This window comes from Cyprinodon tularosa, unplaced genomic scaffold (assembly GCF_016077235.1).
Source record: "Cyprinodon tularosa strain WSP-4 unplaced genomic scaffold, ASM1607723v1 ctg269, whole genome shotgun sequence".
NCBI lineage: Eukaryota > Metazoa > Chordata > Actinopteri > Cyprinodontiformes > Cyprinodontidae > Cyprinodon > Cyprinodon tularosa.
Genome location: NW_024038973.1, coordinates 129919 through 147470, shown reverse-complemented (window position 1 = coordinate 147470; position 17552 = coordinate 129919). Strand labels below are relative to the sequence as shown.

Sequence of the window (17552 nt, the reverse complement as noted above, 5' to 3'; positions counted from 1 at the left end):
TCAAGAATGATTCAAGCTTAAATTGTTCGGTAAACTTTGGCTTTAGTTTAAGGATGCAAACAATGAAAGCTGGAGAAAATGTTGATAGACAAACGCAGCCTTGTTTTCAGGTCATAATGTTGACAATAACTGTTGGCAGGTGTAAACTCATGGAAAAAATTTTGCTTCTGTTGGATATCTATGGGAGATATTTTTTTAAATGTAAGATTTATTTATCATTTTAATAATTAGAAAGTGGAACAATGGAGAAAAAGTGTCCAAAAGACTTCTATCCCCATTGGATTGTCACACAACCCAGACATACAGTATATACATTAAATGGCCTTTAAAACAAAAAGCTCTAGAAACATTGGTAATAAAAAGACATTTTGAAGAAAAATAAACTAAATAAATGATAACCCCCTCTCAAAATTACCAAACCAAACTAAACACCTTACACTGCAAAAAAATGTAATCTAAATAAGTAATTTCCTCCTTAAAATAAATGTATTTTTTCTTGAATTAAGTATTTAAGTGGGACACTTTGCCAATGGAACAAGACAATTTACACTTAAAATAAGAAAAAACAATTGCATTTTCTTATTTCAAGTGCATAATATCTAGATAACTTATTTTAAGAGTAAAAATACTCATTCTATTGGCAACTCATCTTATTTACCGGCTCAAATTAAGGGTAAATACCCTAATTTAAGACATTGTTACTCATTTTAAGATCGTTTTTGCAGTGTATTGTGTGTGGGAGAAAGAAAATACAAAGATTAGAGGTAGAAACTCTGTAGTTACAGGGCTACCCCTAGTTTCATTGATATGACCAAATCCTGAAAAGGTAACCAGACTTTAGAAAACATATTTTCCTCTTAGCGAACATCTGATTTTTCCAGTTTCATAAAGGATCTTTTTTGTCCAGTGGAGCAGTGGTTAGCGCTGCTGCCTTGCACCAAGAAGGTTCTGGGTTCGATTCCTGGTCCAGGTTATTTTCTGCATGGAGTTTAGATGTTCTCCCTGAGCATGTGTGGGTTCTCTCCGGGTACTCCGGCTTCCTCCCACAGTCCAAAAACATGACTGTTAGGTTAATTGGCTTCTCTAAATTCTCCTTAGGTGTGAGTGTGTGCGTGAATGGTTGTTTGTCTCTGTGCACCAGGGTGTACCCCGCGTCTCACACAGCTGGAGATAGGCACCAGCACCTTATATGACCCTGGTTGGGATAAGTGAGACAGAAAATGGATGGATATTTTATCCAGTGGGAGTTTGTGGGTGGATGAGTGTCATTCTAACCCATTAAAATGGCTACAGACATTTATTTCCTCATAAAATGGATTTTTATACTATTTTTACATGATATTATTTACATTATTTGTGCAATATGCTTTAAACCTGCCATTTTAACTGTAGGGACAGGTTAGATCTCTACTCTCAGACATTTTTTCTCAGCATTTTAAAAGTCTTGCCATGTTGTGAAAAGAAAAAGCTGCTATTTAGTCAGTAATTGTGGACAAAATCCAACAATAATCAGAGTGTTGATTGCTTCAAGCATAAACTTTATTCAACATTGTAGAATCTTAAAGAAGTTTCAAACAACAAACTTTTTAATTCCCTGGCACCAATTGTCCTTATTTTTATCAAATGCAGCCTGCTGTGTTGTGATGCATGCCTTATTATTTTGGCAACGTATGCTTCTTTATGCAAATGCTACGCTAAATTGTAAAAAATCTGCAGCATGGTGGATCACAGCTGTTTAATGCAATCAGGAGCTTTTGAATATCTTAGCATTTCTCTATGCCTTTATGCTCTGCAGTAAAACACCAGGAAGTTTGCATTCCTCGAACGTTCAGTCGCCATGCAGATGATTTTCACGAGCGTCAGTGAATCATGAAGGACACTTAAGTCTGAGATGTGATCAAAATACGCAAGGGGAGCTCGGCACTCGCTGTTCATTAGATATATTACCCATTTGTTTGCCCTCTGCTCGACAGAGTCTCTGTTGCTTCCTGTTACACTCATGTCATTACAAATGTATACATCTGCCCGGGGAAAAGATTGCTCCTCCTCAGAAGGATGAAATAAGACCGAGGATACATGCAAACATAAATTATGGACTTCCCTGTTTTTTTGTTGTTTTAAAAAAAAAACATTGCATTTAATAAATCTTTAAAAATAAAAAAGAAATAGATTTCTGTTAAGAAAAAACAACAACAAAACAAGCAGAAAAGCTTTCAATGCAAAAAGAATTCTGTAACTTGAGAGAAAGAAAAAGAGCCTTAAAATACAATGTGGAGCACAAGTAACAAACAGCCCCTTTGTGCAGCTGTGGTGGAAAGTCAAGGGACTCAGATCCACAGCAAACTGTTTGCTGAATGTATAGTGCCATCATGTGCTTAGCTTTATTCATTACATTCATTTGAATTTTTTTTAGATACAGTATTAAATCGATCTTTATAGCCACATGTAATAAAAGTCAAAGAACGTCATACTCTTCATAAAAATGGGGAGGTTATTTACAGTGTAAAGGTAAAGAGTGATCCAGAGAAGGTTGTTGGGAAGAAAAACAACAAATTGTAGCTGGGGAGGGGGTCATCTGGGTTTTATCTTTGTCAAATTGCAAAGGCTGAGAAGCATTCATCAAAAACGGAGCTAATGAGGCTGAAAAGCTGATGCCGACCGGCCGCAAACTCTCAGTCTGCTCGCATTAATTTTCTGGTGATATTCTGCTTGGGTTTAATGACACTTCAATCATTAAAGTTAGTTCAGATCCCTCCCCCTAAAAATAAAAAAACCCTCCAAACTGTTTTAGATTCCACAGCACCCACGTTGACCTTCAGATATATTCTGATGATAAGCAGATTTCAAAAACTCTTTTGGTGTTCATTGAAAGAATTTAAGGAATTTTCACCCTTAAATTAGACTAGAATGAGATGTAACTGATAGATCCACAGGAGAAAAACATTTCAAAGCCACTAATAGCAGTGCCATGAGACCAGTTTGTTGCTTTGAAGTCATAGTTAATGATGAAGTTTCAGGTCAGTGAATGCAAACATAATGCCTCACACCTGGATTTGAATAAAGAGCTTAAAGGCAGATAAGGAATAAAGTTAGAAATAAGTGCAAGTTAGGTTATAAAATATCTCAAATATCATGATTTAGTTCAACTGTAGATTTATGTACATATGGCTGTATACTACCTAAACAGAGAGTGTTTATGAGGGGAGGGAGTCAAGAATTTCAATATAATTGTGGGGGAGCTGCATGGATCCATAGCTCAGGTGGGAGAATCTGCTGAAACAAATCAGTTTTGCACCACACAGATTACAGGAAACAAAAGGCACGGCTGAAAGTCGCCAAAGGTCGTATAAAGGACAAAGCATACAGGCTTTGCACTGTACCTTACTGTACATAAACGCACAATGGTGCCAGCATAATTACAGTATGTATGGATGCATTTTTTCAGCTTTCAATCCAATTTCATCCAGATGAGCAATACTACTGCTAAAAAAAAAAGCTTTCTAGATCTGCAATGCATGTGGAGACACACAGCAGAGCACTTGTAGTTGCAGCTGATAAGAAAGTAGGCCCTGTGAGGCTTTGACTTAAGAGGGCTGAATCATAAGCATGCAAAACTAGTTTAAATTTTCCTTGCAAGGAAAATATGAAAACCGCATCCTTTTTTCACTTCACTTTTAAGCAGTATGCAGTATGCTGAAGTCCTAGTGAGACACATTAAAGCTTGCGGTAATAACATGACAAAGAATAAGAGTAGAAGTAAAAGCGAGGGATAAACTACCTGGTTCCATCTACTTTAAATCCATTTTGATGGCACCAATTTGAACTATATGTCGTCAAAAATATGGTTTTAAGAAATCTTTTCAATGTAAACATGGCTCTTATAGATGTAACAATGGTTCCATTGTAATCTCCCTTGTGCTTTATTCATTTTTTATTTAATTTCCACTTTTCCCTTAACTCTTAATGCCCTATGTCAAAAGAGATGAGGCCAAATGAGAGGCAGAAGCCTAAAGTTGTGAAAGACCCAGAGTAAGGAGCAGGCTGGAGCAAGAGCTGGGCTGCTGTTTCTGATGCCACCAGAAGGCGACTGATTGTGTCTCCTCACGCTCCTGGTGCGGAGAGTTGCTGTCCTCTTTGTTTGGGTGGAGGAGGCCTCTGTTATAAAAAATCGATCGGAGGCCGGCTCCACGCCGTTTCCTTTAGATGTGTCAGTAATGAGACTTTTGTCAGAAAAATGGGATGAGTCCGCTGTGTGGAGTGAGTCTGAAGTTTCCTTTGTGCCAGAGATGAGATGATCTATTGTCTCCAGGCTGCCAGTTCCAGCCAAGTGATTAATTGTTAAGGTGGAAATGCCGATAGGCATTTCTGTGAAGGCATGGTGCGGTGTGTTTAGAGCTTCTCTGCGGGTTTGGGGCGTGCTGTGGAGAGCGTGAACAGACCAGAACCACTGGGTGACGCTCTCTTCAGCTGATATGGAGCTCAGATCTAAGGTACCGGCTTCCAGAGGAGGAAGGACGAAGGAGTCCAAGTTCCAACCTCCAGTCCTGCTGGTGTGCGTCCCTCCACACACAGGCTGAGTGTGGCAGGGGCAGCCCAGGACAAGCACAGAGCTGCTCTGAGTCCAAGACTGTAAATAGTCAACATCAGCATAAAGGTGGCAGGCCCACGGATTGTTTCCTAGAGTTATGACTCTAAGGGAATTCATCTTGTCCAAAACTCCAAAAGGTAGTGAGGAGAAGCGGTTAGCATGCAGGTAGAGGTGAGATAACCTTGGGAGTCGGTCGAGAGAACCCGGCAGCACCTTTACAAGCAGGTTGTGGGACAGATCTACAGTCTCCAGATGTGCAGGCAGGTTTGTTGGCAAGGTCCAGAAGTGATTGTGGCTGAGATTGAGCGTGCATAGATTAGTCAGGGTGTTATTAATGAAGATGACTCTCTCTAGCTTGTTGTTGGAGAGGTCGAGGATCCGCAGGTTCCACTGGTAGACCGTGTCGTTCTTGTCCAACAGCTGGATGTGGTTGAAGGAGGCGTGGAGCTCCCAGAGAGACCGAGGCAGAGCTTCAGGCAGGCGTCTCAGCCTGTTGTGGGATAAATCCAGGACGCGGAGGTGGGTGTATGAGGTAAGCCTGCCATCCAGATGGAGAAGCCGGTTGTGGGACAGGTTGAGGGAGAGGATGTTATGTTGCAAACCATCGGGGAGCTCTCTCAGGCTCTTCCGGAAACAGTCCACCTCTCTGTGGCTACGGCTGCAGGAGCACATGGAGGGGCACACGGCCAGGACGCGAAGCCCGAGCAAGAGCACGAGCACGAGCTCCAGGAGGGCCTCATTAAGAATCAGCTTGGACAGAGCAGGCCTGCTGAGGGAAGAAAAAACGAAGAGGAGAATGTGATTATATAAGGAGCTGAATGAGCGAAACACAGCAAACTACTGCTGATACAGCAAACACGTCATAAGGTATACATTATGTCCTTTCATACAACAGAATAACAACAAACCTGAAATGTAAAAATATTTTTTTAACTACACTGAAGAATATCATCCATAAAAAAGGGAGGATAAGCCCCTGCAGTCATTTTCATTGTTATCAGTTTGTTTTCAGCCATCAGTGGTCGTCAGTGGAGTCAGTCGCATGCTCTCAGAGGAGGAAAACTAGCCCAGTACATGGATTTTAGTAACGGCTCCACCAGGACTCATCCATGAGCTGCTCCAAAGACACAGCCGACAGCTACTGCAGTGTTTTTTTCCCTTCTTCCCTGCAAGCCCAGGGTGTGGTTAAATGTGTGCAAGAAGAGTCTTTAAATGTGTTCAGAACTCACCTCCTCATCTTATCATTCCAGTCACTTTTCTCTGCTCCTTTTTGCTGCTCAGCACCTCTTCTGTCTCCTCTCTGCTGCTTTCAAGCTCGGGACCAGCTGGTGCTCTGCTGAAGGTGATTTTTTTTTCTTCCTCTGTATCTATCTTAGAATTTGACCCTTGCTCCCTTGTCCAATGCAGGTGTTTTGCCCTAACTTTCATGCAGTCCAGTCCCCTTTTCTCCTCCCTATGGAAGCTGAGAGTTTACCACTGCATCTTATGGATCTTTCGGGTTGGCGCGATCAGGCACTGCAGACTCTGGATTTACTGTGTGCAGTGAAAGTGCGAGGGGAGGGGTGGCGTGTTAGCAGGGAGAAGTATTGGGAAGGAGAAATGGAGCGAATAATGGAAGGGCTCTCTGCATACAAGAATCCCACTAGGGAAACTCCTTAGTCCCTTTTAAATCTCTCGGCTTTAAAGATCTACTCCTGTGTTCCGAATAACAGCTAATGTTTAGTTTAGTTTAACTGGATGTTTGTACTTAAAATAAAGACTGTTATCAGTTATCTGCTCAATATAAATCATGCCTCTCTAAAGAACCCCAGTGGAAGTCGATGAAGGGCTGTAATTGGCTTTAAATGTAGAGGCTGCCACAAAGAGCCGTGAGATTTATTACAGAGGACTCTCCTCCTCTGCAGCACCCCACCTGTCATCAGCAATACAGCCAAATCTCCATCTTGCACTGCATTGCTGCACTTCTGCCTCCTGGTTACATGAGGTCCCAGTACTGTGCCCTCCCAAAGCTTTCATACCCTTTGAACTTTTATCACATGTCATCTCGAGGCACTTTACAGGGTCAGCCAAGTCACACAAACGTTTGTTAAAACGTTTCGATTTAATGAAATCCATTGGATTGTATTGAATGGTTGATTTGCAGCTTTCACTCCCCCTGGAGCAGCGGACAGTCGCTTACATTGTGTCATTGCATTGACTTTGCAGCAATCCCTCATATTGAGCATGCATGTCGCAACAGCGGAGCGGAAAACAAAAATGCAATTTATAATCAGAGTGAAAGGCCTTCTAACACAACCAACTTGGTGTTTGAGAGGACAGAGCAGAGACACAAAGCTCTGATCAGGAAGTCATCTCTATGAGAGTGCAAAGTTAAAAGCTAATGGCAGTAGCAGCTTCGTCACTGATTTCCTCTAAGAAGACGATGCAGCCAATTAGAAGTCTTTAGGATAATAAAAAGAGCTCATACAGTTAGTTGCATAGCCACCAGATATGTCTGATCATTGAAAGATGAGTGGCAACAGATAAACAGTGTCAAGGAAGATGGCTTTGGTCATTTTAAAGAGTTTTATATTAGTTCAAATCAGCAAAAATTGGAGGGTTTAAAAAAAAAAATAATATAACGTAATGTCATCAGAAAAACACATATCGATGGATTCTTCTGTTTAACGCTGCTCTCTGAGGCTTTTTGATAGACCAAGGATACAGATGTAAAGAAGTTGCGAAGTATGGCAGAAATGCAAACTAGTTACACAGAGCATCTATCAGGAAAAAACAACTTTGAGCTTCTTGGAAGGAGCCCAACATAACTTTTGAGTGAGTGCTAAATGGTTTATGGCCAACAGATTCCAGTTCAGTAATGATACATTTTCTTCATTCTCCAGGGATTCCTGTGGAGGACCACAGGGCTCAGTGTTTTTTGGCCAATTATCTCTAACCCTTTCTTCATGGATTCCCTTGCGAAAGTATTTGGCCTCCTTGAACTTTATGACCTTTTGCCGTATTTCCGGCTTCAAACATAAAGACATGAAAGTGCAATTTTTGTGAATTAACAAGTGGGACACAATCATGAAGTGAAATTTATTGTATATTAAAAATTTTTGGGTGGAATAAAAGACAGAAAGACAGAGTATGTAAAATTAGTCGTCCCCTTTACTTTCAGAAATTCAGTGAGGATCTCTGATTGATCCAATGTTGACCTAAATGACTGATGATGACAAATAGAATCAATCTGTGTTTGATCAGGGGACCGTTTTAAGCAAGTTTACCAAAAACTTGAAGTTGTCTAAAGCTAAAAACTGGGAAACTAGGGTTGGGAATTGATCAGATTTTCACAATTGCTATTACCCTATCCATTCCTTGAAACGATTCGATTCCTTATCAATTCTCTTATCGATTCTGTGAAACAATGAACTTGGTAAGTGCACGGTGACATTCGTCTATCTTCGCTGGAGACTTTCTATTTCTGCCTGTCTCTGTGAAAAAACAGAAGGCAGTAAACGGGAGCTGCCAGCCTCTGAGCCAGCCAGGCTACCCGTCTCATCACAGACATCTAAATCTAATGGAGAAGGCATCTGTTTTATGAAAAAGCATTACTGTACAATTTCAGGAAATAAACTCCTCTCACCCTGATTTAAATCAACGAGCGTCACCTTTCTCTCTCTCCCTGAACTGCGGTGCAACTTCATAGCATGTTTAATAACCCCAAAGAGAGGTCAGAAACAGGTTTATTTCCAGAAATGTCATCTGATTTACTAGTAACCACATTAAGCACAGCCAGTGATATAAAACTAGTTGCCTTCCATTCTGGTCGTAACTTTAGCTTCTGTCCGGAAACATAAAAGACACAGCATTCGTTAAAGCGCCTCGCTGCCATCTTGCTCTTTTTTAAAATGAAGCCAAACTTTGATGTCACCAACTTACGCCTGGTCACGTCGTACTTGCTTACTGAATGCCGTGTGCGTAACTTGCGTAAAAAGCGTGACGCAAGTCTTGCTGCCCAGCGCTAGGCTCTGGTGCTGCCTGGAACCGTTAAGAGAACCATTAAGTGAGTTGCCAAACGGTGCCATGGAATTAGAACACACGGAACCGGTTCTGGACAGCAACCAGTTTTCGATTCCCATCGCGGAAACTCTGACTGTTTCAGTCATCATAGTAACATTCTCCCCAGAGCTAACCTGGTCAGCAGCAGGTTCTCTTCTCCTCAGCCAATCACGCTGTTTTATTTCCTGATTTAGTCCAATTTTTGTTGTAGTTTTGTTACACACATCTTGCATGTCCGTTTGAGAAGGATCTTATTAAAGAATAATCGGCACTTTTTCATAGAGAATTAAATATTTATAGGGAGAGGATCTGCAACTCAGTTGACAGGGCATGAGATTAAGTAATCTCAAAACAAGTGTTTTTGGTTTGTTTAATATAGATGTGAATCCTTTCATTTTTATTTAGTTATTTTTACATGAAGAACTACTGAAATAATTTTCAGATTACACAGGGGAAAATTAATTATTTTATGGTTGGGATTAGGATTCGCTCAATGATAACAACCTAATGAGCCTACTGGCACAATCTGAAACCATTCTATGGGACTGATAGCTGCTTATAACAGCCATTCATTGGGACGATAACATCCAAAGCAAACAGCTACTTTACTGTGTAAAAGACTGAATCAACATGAGGATTGACATGTTGATTCAATCAAGGGTGCTGAATAATTTTGTACAAGCAATGTTTCATATTTTTATTTATTAAAAAAGTTGAAAATATTCAAAAACTCTCATTCCACTTCATGATTGAACTTGCTGTTGATTTTGTTGGAGGAACCAGCTCTCACATCTTCATCAGCTAGTATTTCAGCTTTAACTTAAATAATGAAGACTTAAAATATGAGTAATATACACATGTTTGTGGTAGTAATGAGTCAAAAAGAGAACAAAGTAAAACGTACTGTATATGAACTAAACTGGTGCAAAGCACAATGAAGACTAAAGCTGGGATGACTTTACCTGTTTTATAGCACTTTTTTTATTCATGCACGACAAGGAGAGGCTTCAGCTTTATCTAGTTTTTTTCATACATCTGCTCAACAAAGTCATACACTAAATATAGCATCCATTTGCAGCCTGCTCACTACTTCCTCAGCCACTTCTCTGTGCGCTTCCAGCCAACCCCCCGCCTGCCTAAATGCTTCTAGTTGCTGCTTCACCAAGACTGAAACTCATGTATTCTGTCACTGCTCCTTCCTGCAATCCTCAAAGTCAAACTCTCCATATCAGTCTGCATGCCATTGTCAGTTTGAGCCGTGTTGTCAAAAAGGATTCGGATAAGACTCCTGCTGAGTTATACTTTCCATGGGCTCCCTGTTATTTGCTGCATCTGCATTCGATCGGTTCACTTGCACGAAGCTGCCCGAACAAAGCTTTGTGGTTTCTACCCCAAGCTGTTTATTTAAAGCTTTTATTAAAAGGTAAAAATCTATCGTTGTCACAAGAGGAGAGATAAAGAAAATTCTACACATGACAGCTGAGAAAATGCCTGTATTTGTTTTTTTTTTTTAAAGAGTCTGCCTTTTTGTTGGGCTGTGCCAGCTCTGGCTGCTTTCTAAAGGAGCTGTGTGGCACAGCCTAAAAGGAGCTCATTCTGCGCTTGCTAATCACACTCATCTCCAATTCACTTTTTCACTGCTCCCTTCGTTTTACTGGCTTATAGTGCCTTGCAGAAGCATTCAGAACCAGGGAACTTTTCCACATTAAATCCAAACACTACAATATGGGAGAGAAAAGCACAAATGGCTTTAATTTTCTTTCTTTCCTTTCCATGCTTTTCACAGGCATCCTTTATTTTTAATGCAGCTGCAGGTATTTCAGCATATCAGTGTCAGAATTCTAGATTCAGAAATTGCAGAGCAGTTTTTGACACAGTTAGATTTAGATCTGGACTTTGACTGGGCCTTTCAGCACAGCTTTCCTATTAGTTCCTGTCAGAAACATAGTGGCAGTTTGATTGTAGGCCGCTAAGCCAAACTTTTTTAAGCGCACAACCAAAAACCACATGACAAATTGTGAAGCATTTCAAGGTGACACGGACACAGACAGAGCTTGTGCAACCCAATAGGAACTGAGAATAAAGAGTAATCTTCCTGTTTAGGAGCCCATACAAAACCCAAGATACGCATTTATTGGTCTGGTTTGGATTCTAAATAAGGAAAAAGTGACCAACTGAACAAGTTTTTCAAATTTTAATTTCGAAAAGGCACAAATATACAAGCATGGTAGAGATGGATTGTTTTTGTTTAGTCCAGGGTTAAAAATCACATATATGCACTATTAGATTTAAAGGAATCGAGAAGTAGCTAAAAAAAAAAGGACAAGCAAAAGTTATATTGAGGAGATGGGTAAATTTAAAACTCAAAGTGCAGATTCTATGGCTCCTTCTGTGGTCCGGCCGTGTCCTCGGAAGAGGAAGCTGGTGGAGCCGCTGTGGTTCCCTCCGAGCTGCTGGCTTCCTCCTCAGGCTTTGAAGGTGAACTTTCCACAGGGGCTGCAGGTGTCACAGCTTTCTGTTCCTCCTGCGGATCTCCAGTCACCTTCTCTTCTCCCTTTTTCTCTTCCTGTCCAACTTTCCCTCCATCTTCCTCAGTGGCCTTGTTGTCATTCTCCTGATTTGTTTCCCCAGTCTCTGTCAGTAAGAAGCAGCTTTCCTTAGCGTCTGGCTGCGACTCGGCTTTGTTTCCATTTTCCATTTTCAAGCAGCACTTAGAGTTGCTGTCGAGGCTGCTGTTGCAGCTCAGGGTCTTCAGGCGTCTTTTCAGCTGGCAAACCTTACAGGCAAGCGCCAGGGTAGAAAGAAGGAGGATGAGGAGGACTAAAATCAGTGGAGCGAAGACTATCAGCGTAAACTTAAAATTCTTGTTCTGGGGATCCATGAACGCAAAAGGTGATGGGGTGGTAGTAATGGTGGTGGTGGTAGTAGTGGTGGGGGTGGCAGAAGAGGCGGGGGTGGTGGTGGTCTGGGTTTGGGCATCCGTGGCCGTCAATGAGGTGCTGATGGTTGTCCCTGAAGAAACTGTTTCTCCAGAAAAAGTTTGGACAGCTGTAGTACCATTATCTTTTGGATTATCGGTTAAAGTTTTGGTTATTGGTGCAGTCCCAGATCCTTCAGAAATTTGAACTAGTATTGTTGGAATAAACAGCAACAAGCCAAGAATCTCAGCAGCACGAAGCAGGTCCTTCATGTTGGTTTCTAAAAAAGGAAAACGGCAGAAAATTCAAGATTGAAATAAACTTCTTATACAACTGAGAAAAAGACATAAAAATAACGATGTTGAACAATGTTTGAACACAACCTAGATAACTTCATTATATCTGTAGATAGGGGTGTGGGAAATAATCGTTTTGGCGATATATCGTGATATTCGGCTGCCCAATATAATATCGATCTTTCACTTCTTGGTATCGATTTTCAAAAAAAAAAAAGGTTACATAAAACATTGATGGGAAAATGTGCTACCTCTGCACCACCACTCTGGCAGAAAGCGCTGTGGAGCCCTTTAACTGTGCGTGCAACACCAAATCTGTATTTGAGGCAGTCACAGTGGAAGAAAACCCCAAACAATATGGATAATAATACCTAATCAATATTTTCTGATGAAAATATACAACACTTGATGTTTTATCTCATCATTTGATTTTGATAGCTGGGGAAAATATGGCAATATATAGTGATACTGCAATATCGTGATAATATCGTATCGTGACCCAAGTATCGCGACATGTATCGAATCGCAACACTAATGCCAATACTCACCTCTATCTGTAGAAGAATAGGATAGAAAAAAACATTAATTGATAAAGCATTTTTTTGTGAACTCGGATTATAAAACAATATCTAACCCTGTTGTAATATTAAAGAGGGATGCCCCACACAAAATCAAGTATTAACAACTTTTACCAGCTGGAACAACTTAATCCTGGCGCTTGCCTGTAAGGTTTGCCAGCTGAAAATCTCATAAATAAACTAATTTTTTCAAATTTTTCAAGTCTGATAATTGTGATTAAAAACAAACTTTACATTGAATTAAAATATAACTGAAAGGATTTCACCAGTTTGCCTCCTTCTCAGCATTTGCCCTATTAAAGGCGGAAAAATGGCTGCTTCTATAATCTAAATGTGAGATTTATGCAGCTGGTTTAAAATGAAGGGTTAAAAACTGTGGCATGAAGGTGCAGATATAGATGGACATATGGAGGATGGTACGTTTATAATGTTTCATAATGACGATATCTGTCTTTGCATCTATAACTTTAGTTTATTCTAGACAATAAATCATTTTACCCTCGAAAGCATTCCGTCCTGAGAAGTTAATCAGCTAATTTCAAATGTTGATCAAAGAATTGGTTATCAAGTCAATATACGTAATGATTCTTTAGCTAACTTTAACCATACTTACTGGGTTAAACTCATGACCCAGAACTGGATGGAGGTATTTTAATATAAAAATTTTATTTTTTATTTTTTTTTGACTGAGATGTGATTTAAAATATTTAAATAGTTTCAAGCACTTTTAATATTCTGCAAAATATTTTTTTCTTATATTATTTCTGTCTTTTTCTAAGACTTTTTTTTTAGGTATATTAGGATTTAGCTAGCCAAGAAAGAAGGTGAAAGGAGAAAAGGTACATGCAATACATTCGGACCTCAGGGTCCTGAAGGGCGGACTTATAGCCTGGGTAAAGGATGCACCTGTGCCTGTACTTACTGAGCCATGTGGCCTCATTTCTGACAGAAAAAAAAGCTGTTTGTGCCTCACATTTTAGAGACTGATGAAGAACAAGACCCTTAGAAAGATTAGCTACTCTATGATGGCGAGATGAGTGAGAGAGCGCAGAGCTGGCAGACTGCATAGGCAGTGGGAGGAAAAATCAAAAGCAAAGAGACACAGGATGAAAGGATAATGTCAGTTTAATGGCTTTAATTTAGCCTTGCTGACAGACTGGGATCAAAAAAAAGCTTTTAAAAACCAAAAGTGAGCTGGCACAGAGGGCAGGTTCATTTCTCTACATCTGCAGACTGACCTTTAAATAAAAACCACAACATGGTTTAGCAACCATGGATCACCACAATAATGAATCAGATCTCAGTCTTGAGCTCACAAACAATGATGAAAATCACTAAAAGTGGATGAATTTTCAGCATATTTGTTGAAATAATACTTTTACTCTTTTAGTTGAGTTGATAATTCAGTGAGTGGATATGAGTGTAAATGGATGAGCATCCATCTATTTCTACTTCCCTACAGGGTTATTGACACCAAAATACATGTGTGCTTAAAATATTGAGAGTATTTTTCATGTTTCACAAAGCTTAAAGAAGACATACAAAGTAAAAGTTTAACCAATTTGGTGTATTTACAACAATACTGAGTGTACATCTGAATTGGAGTTGATAATCAGTGTAAAATTTGACTGCCACGCAGTGTAACTCTCTATATGGTGTCGATTACACACCAGTTTCTCAGACGTCTTCTTCATGTTGACACCAATATAATTAAAATTAACTCTGAAAAACTGAAACTAGCTATAGAGTAAATTTAACACTAATTTGGAGTGGCACCAAATATTATCTGCAACAGAATTATATCAACTCTGTAGGTGTTAAAGTAGCGCTTGGTTTTTATTTTGTACAATTGTCCTGCGCTTTTGCGCAACATTTTTCAGAACAACTGAAAAAATTAATTTCTCATGTGAGGTTTATGTTTATCAATCTTTAGGAAAAATTACAAAGCAAAAAAAAAAAAAGTCAACCAATTTTTAAAATTCCTTTTTGGCGTCCTCAAAGCATCTTATCTCTAATTATTTCTACTGAATCCTAGAAGGGTTTAAATATTTATGCATAAATTCATTGATATTGGGGTTTTCTGTATAAATTTTTTTTCCCTAATTTCACACTTTAAAAAAAGTTAAAGAAAATCCTTTCACTTACATTCTCGGTTTCACTGAGGGGAGCAGAAGCTTTCTGTGATGCTTTGGAGCAACTGATGAGTCCAGTCTTTTACAGGAACAGAGAGGCAATGAAATCAGACCAAATCAACTGCACGCTCATCTCGCTGTCTTGCCCTCACCTCTTCCCCCTCACACCATATTAAGAAGAGGAAGTGGTGATTATTGTTCCGTTCTATTCAGTGTAGTGGTGATGAGAGAACATGCAAACCTTTAAATGATGAATGCGACTCAAATGCTGGTCTTACACTAACAACCACATTCATCTAAATTTGTTGATCGAGCTTCTCTTTAATTTATTGCCTCAGCTATCAAACATACGTTGCAATATTTAGCTTCTTTTTTTCATATGCTTTGAAGAACAGTTTGCAAATGTCTCTGCAGGTCGATGAAGCTGACTTGATGAGACCACCTCAGCATGTGCATCAAGAATGACTTGGCCACACTTTGTAAACAGTAAAAATAAATCGCCCTTCTTCTGTTACGTTCAAAGGTTTACCTTCTTATTTAGGATAAAGGGAGGACTGCGCCCACATCTCCTGGTTGGAACCTTAACATTTCACGTGTTTTATTGGAAGTAGTGAATTTTTGTGATGCATGATGCATAGTTTGTCTAATTTTTACAGCTGAATGTAGACACATCCAGGGAAACCAGTTGTCTCCATATAAAGTGTTATAAATTCTGAGTTTGAGTGCAGATGTTTTAGAAAAGGCCTAAGAGCTTTGATAGAGAACTTTGGAAACATGGTGGTGTTAGTATCATGCTGCAGGATGCATTTCTAGCAGGGTTGATATGTGAAAACCATAAAGGGATATTAGATCATTTCTGAAGCACTGGAAACTCATTAGAAGCTTCCATTCTTCTTCTCTCTTTCTTTTTTTTTTTATTATCAATTTGCATTAGGAAAAAAAGCGTTTCTATTTTCTTAAGTTCCTCATCTTGCTTCCTCTATTAATATAAGCAGCGTTTCCCAAGTGACTATTTGCACCTGTTTTGCTGAAGTAGAGAATAATAGAGAAAACGGTTAATTTGACAAAATAGGAGGCTGCAGATAACATTGGCAGAAATGACATGATGAAGAGGCTGCAAACACAGCACTCCCAAACCCCCCCTCCTCTTCCTCCACATGACCCATGAGCATCTGTCGTGCAGGGATGGAAATAAAGATCCAGGAGTGTGGAGCGTGTGAACGCCTGCTGTTCAGCCTCGAACAAACTCATCATCACTACTGTTTGGCCAAATTAAGGCAGATAAAAGAGATAAGTCACAGATTTGTTGTAAAAATAATTCTGCTGAGGTGTCTCTTTAATATAATAGGAAATGAAAATGAATTTTTGTTCAACATCTGCACATGAGTATTAAAAAACAAAATCAAAACATGGAGCAAATTGAAAGGATGGAATGGTGTTTGGGATAATTTCCTGTTCATTTTCATCTTAAAAAGAAAAATAAAATAAAAGAAAGGTAGATTGGAGCTGTCTGATCTCTTCTCCTTGATGATTTATTCAGATGAAACAGTGTGGTACCGTAAGAGCTAAATAAAAATCAAAGGGGGAAGCGAGAACAGAAGAACTACAGATGACTTCATTTCAAAAAAGCCACACATCATCCGCCGAGAAATGGAAAGTCCCATTATTTATAACAACCCCCTCATCAATATACATTTACGCTGGGTGTTTGTGCCAGGTGTGCATGCATGTCAGCCTTTTTTTTTAGTTTTTGTTTCATTTAATACGGTGCTGCTGCCTTTCACGTCTATAAATAGCTGTCTGGCTGTGATGGTGGACAGCTTCATTACAGACAATCCCAAGGACATCAGCTGATGGCTGACAGTTGCAACGGTGGGCTCAGCAAATGTCAAAATGGCCTCCAGACTGCAGCCCCCACCTTCTGTTGCGCTCTTTCAGTCGTGCACATGTAAAAGCTGAATTGTGCCCAAAGATCTAAACTTTACTTTGATCTTTAACACCTAAAGTTAGCTGGAACAACTATGCAGTGATTCACTGTCTGAATGTGATGGGCATGCAGAAGGAATCCCTTCATGATCCAATGCTGATCATGTGACCCAGTACCAGTTGGTGTCAAAAGGTCTTTTAGTCAAAGCAGAGGGCACAAAGTGCTCCCTTTATCGCCTTAAAACCGGTGCACAGAAATCAATGCATCACTCTTGATCCGTGCTTCGGATGCAGTCTAGGGTTCCAGGGACTGAATGCAAGCATGGAGTATTTCTCATTTTAGTGACGGCTCCCCAAGGTCTGGCATCAGAAAGCTGAAAGGTATTTATCACAAAAAAAGCTTGCCAAGCAAAAGAAAGGGTTGGAAATTGAGGAAACACAGCAAGCGGCTACCAGGAAAAGAGCCACTGGAATTAGCTTACCAGTAAATCCTCTCTAACTTTTGCATCCTTTTTGTTTTTTGTGTTAAACATGAAACATCCGCATTTTTTTTTTCTTTTTTTGAATAAACCCAAATTTTTTTTTATATCACATAAAGGAAACCTCAGTAAACACAAAATATAGCTGTGAAATGATATTCTCCTTCATAAAGGGAAGAAAAAAAAAATTATTTCCTCCTGTTTAATTTTCTTTTGCAAAATTTTAACTTCACCTTTCACTTTTTCACTATTTTACGTAATATATCTATTACAAAAATGCATCTAAAAAGAGCCTTTCTGACAGCACGAAGTAGACTATATAACATTTATGACAAAGTTAATGAATGACTCATCCAGGAGAAAATGAAAGAAACCTCAGTTAAACAGTGCTTCTGTTTAAAATTTAAGAAAAATGTAAAAAGGAAAACAAATTTGCTCACAAAGGAATCAAAAGATCACCACTTTTGCCAGAAAAAACATCTTAATGATCCCCATGACTTTTAAGAATAAATTTTTAGGATCAAAAGGAGAGAAAAGTGTGATCCTGTACATCCTGCAGTCTAGTGCTGCTTTATTGTTTCAGGAATATAAAAA

General features: G+C 39.4%; 2 protein-coding genes across 4 annotated transcripts; both read right to left on the bottom strand.

Annotated features, from left to right (window-relative positions):
• Positions 1-1515: 1515 nt before the first annotated feature.
• LOC119786224 (oligodendrocyte-myelin glycoprotein-like) lies at positions 1516-6117 on the bottom strand. 3 transcript variants are annotated; one of them, XM_038289428.1, is made up of 2 exons: positions 5818-6117; positions 1516-5357 (listed from the first exon to the last, which is right to left on the bottom strand). In XM_038289428.1, the coding sequence occupies exons 1-2, from the start codon at positions 5823-5825 to the stop codon at positions 3974-3976; spliced, it is 1392 nt and encodes a 463-aa protein (XP_038145356.1). In that variant the 5' UTR covers positions 5826-6117; the 3' UTR covers positions 1516-3973. The 3 variants fall into 3 exon arrangements, with proteins under 3 accessions (XP_038145356.1, XP_038145357.1, XP_038145355.1); XM_038289429.1 differs by having other exon boundaries at positions 1516-5354; XM_038289427.1 differs by lacking the exon at positions 5818-6117 and adding an exon at positions 5497-5584 and having other exon boundaries at positions 1516-5354.
• A 4691-nt stretch (positions 6118-10808) lies between these two features.
• On the bottom strand, positions 10809-14701 carry LOC119786230 (cell wall protein DAN4). The gene is made up of 2 exons (XM_038289439.1): positions 14567-14701; positions 10809-11827 (listed from the first exon to the last, which is right to left on the bottom strand). The coding sequence occupies exon 2, from the start codon at positions 11817-11819 to the stop codon at positions 11007-11009; it is 813 nt and encodes a 270-aa protein (XP_038145367.1). The 5' UTR covers positions 11820-11827; positions 14567-14701; the 3' UTR covers positions 10809-11006.
• Positions 14702-17552: the final 2851 nt, after the last annotated feature.

Bases quoted from the DNA above. Each gene is read 5' to 3' on its own strand.
- LOC119786224 (XM_038289427.1), bottom strand. From the start codon at position 5,540: ATGATATTCTTCAGTGTAGTTAAAAAAATATTTTTACATTTCAG. The intron at 5,355-5,496 runs GTTTGTTGTTAT...TTCCCTCAGCAG, and splicing joins AAAATATTTTTACATTTCAG to GCCTGCTCTGTCCAAGCTGA.
- LOC119786230 (XM_038289439.1), bottom strand. From the start codon at position 11,819: ATGAAGGACCTGCTTCGTGCTGCTGAGATTCTTGGCTTGTTGCTGTTT.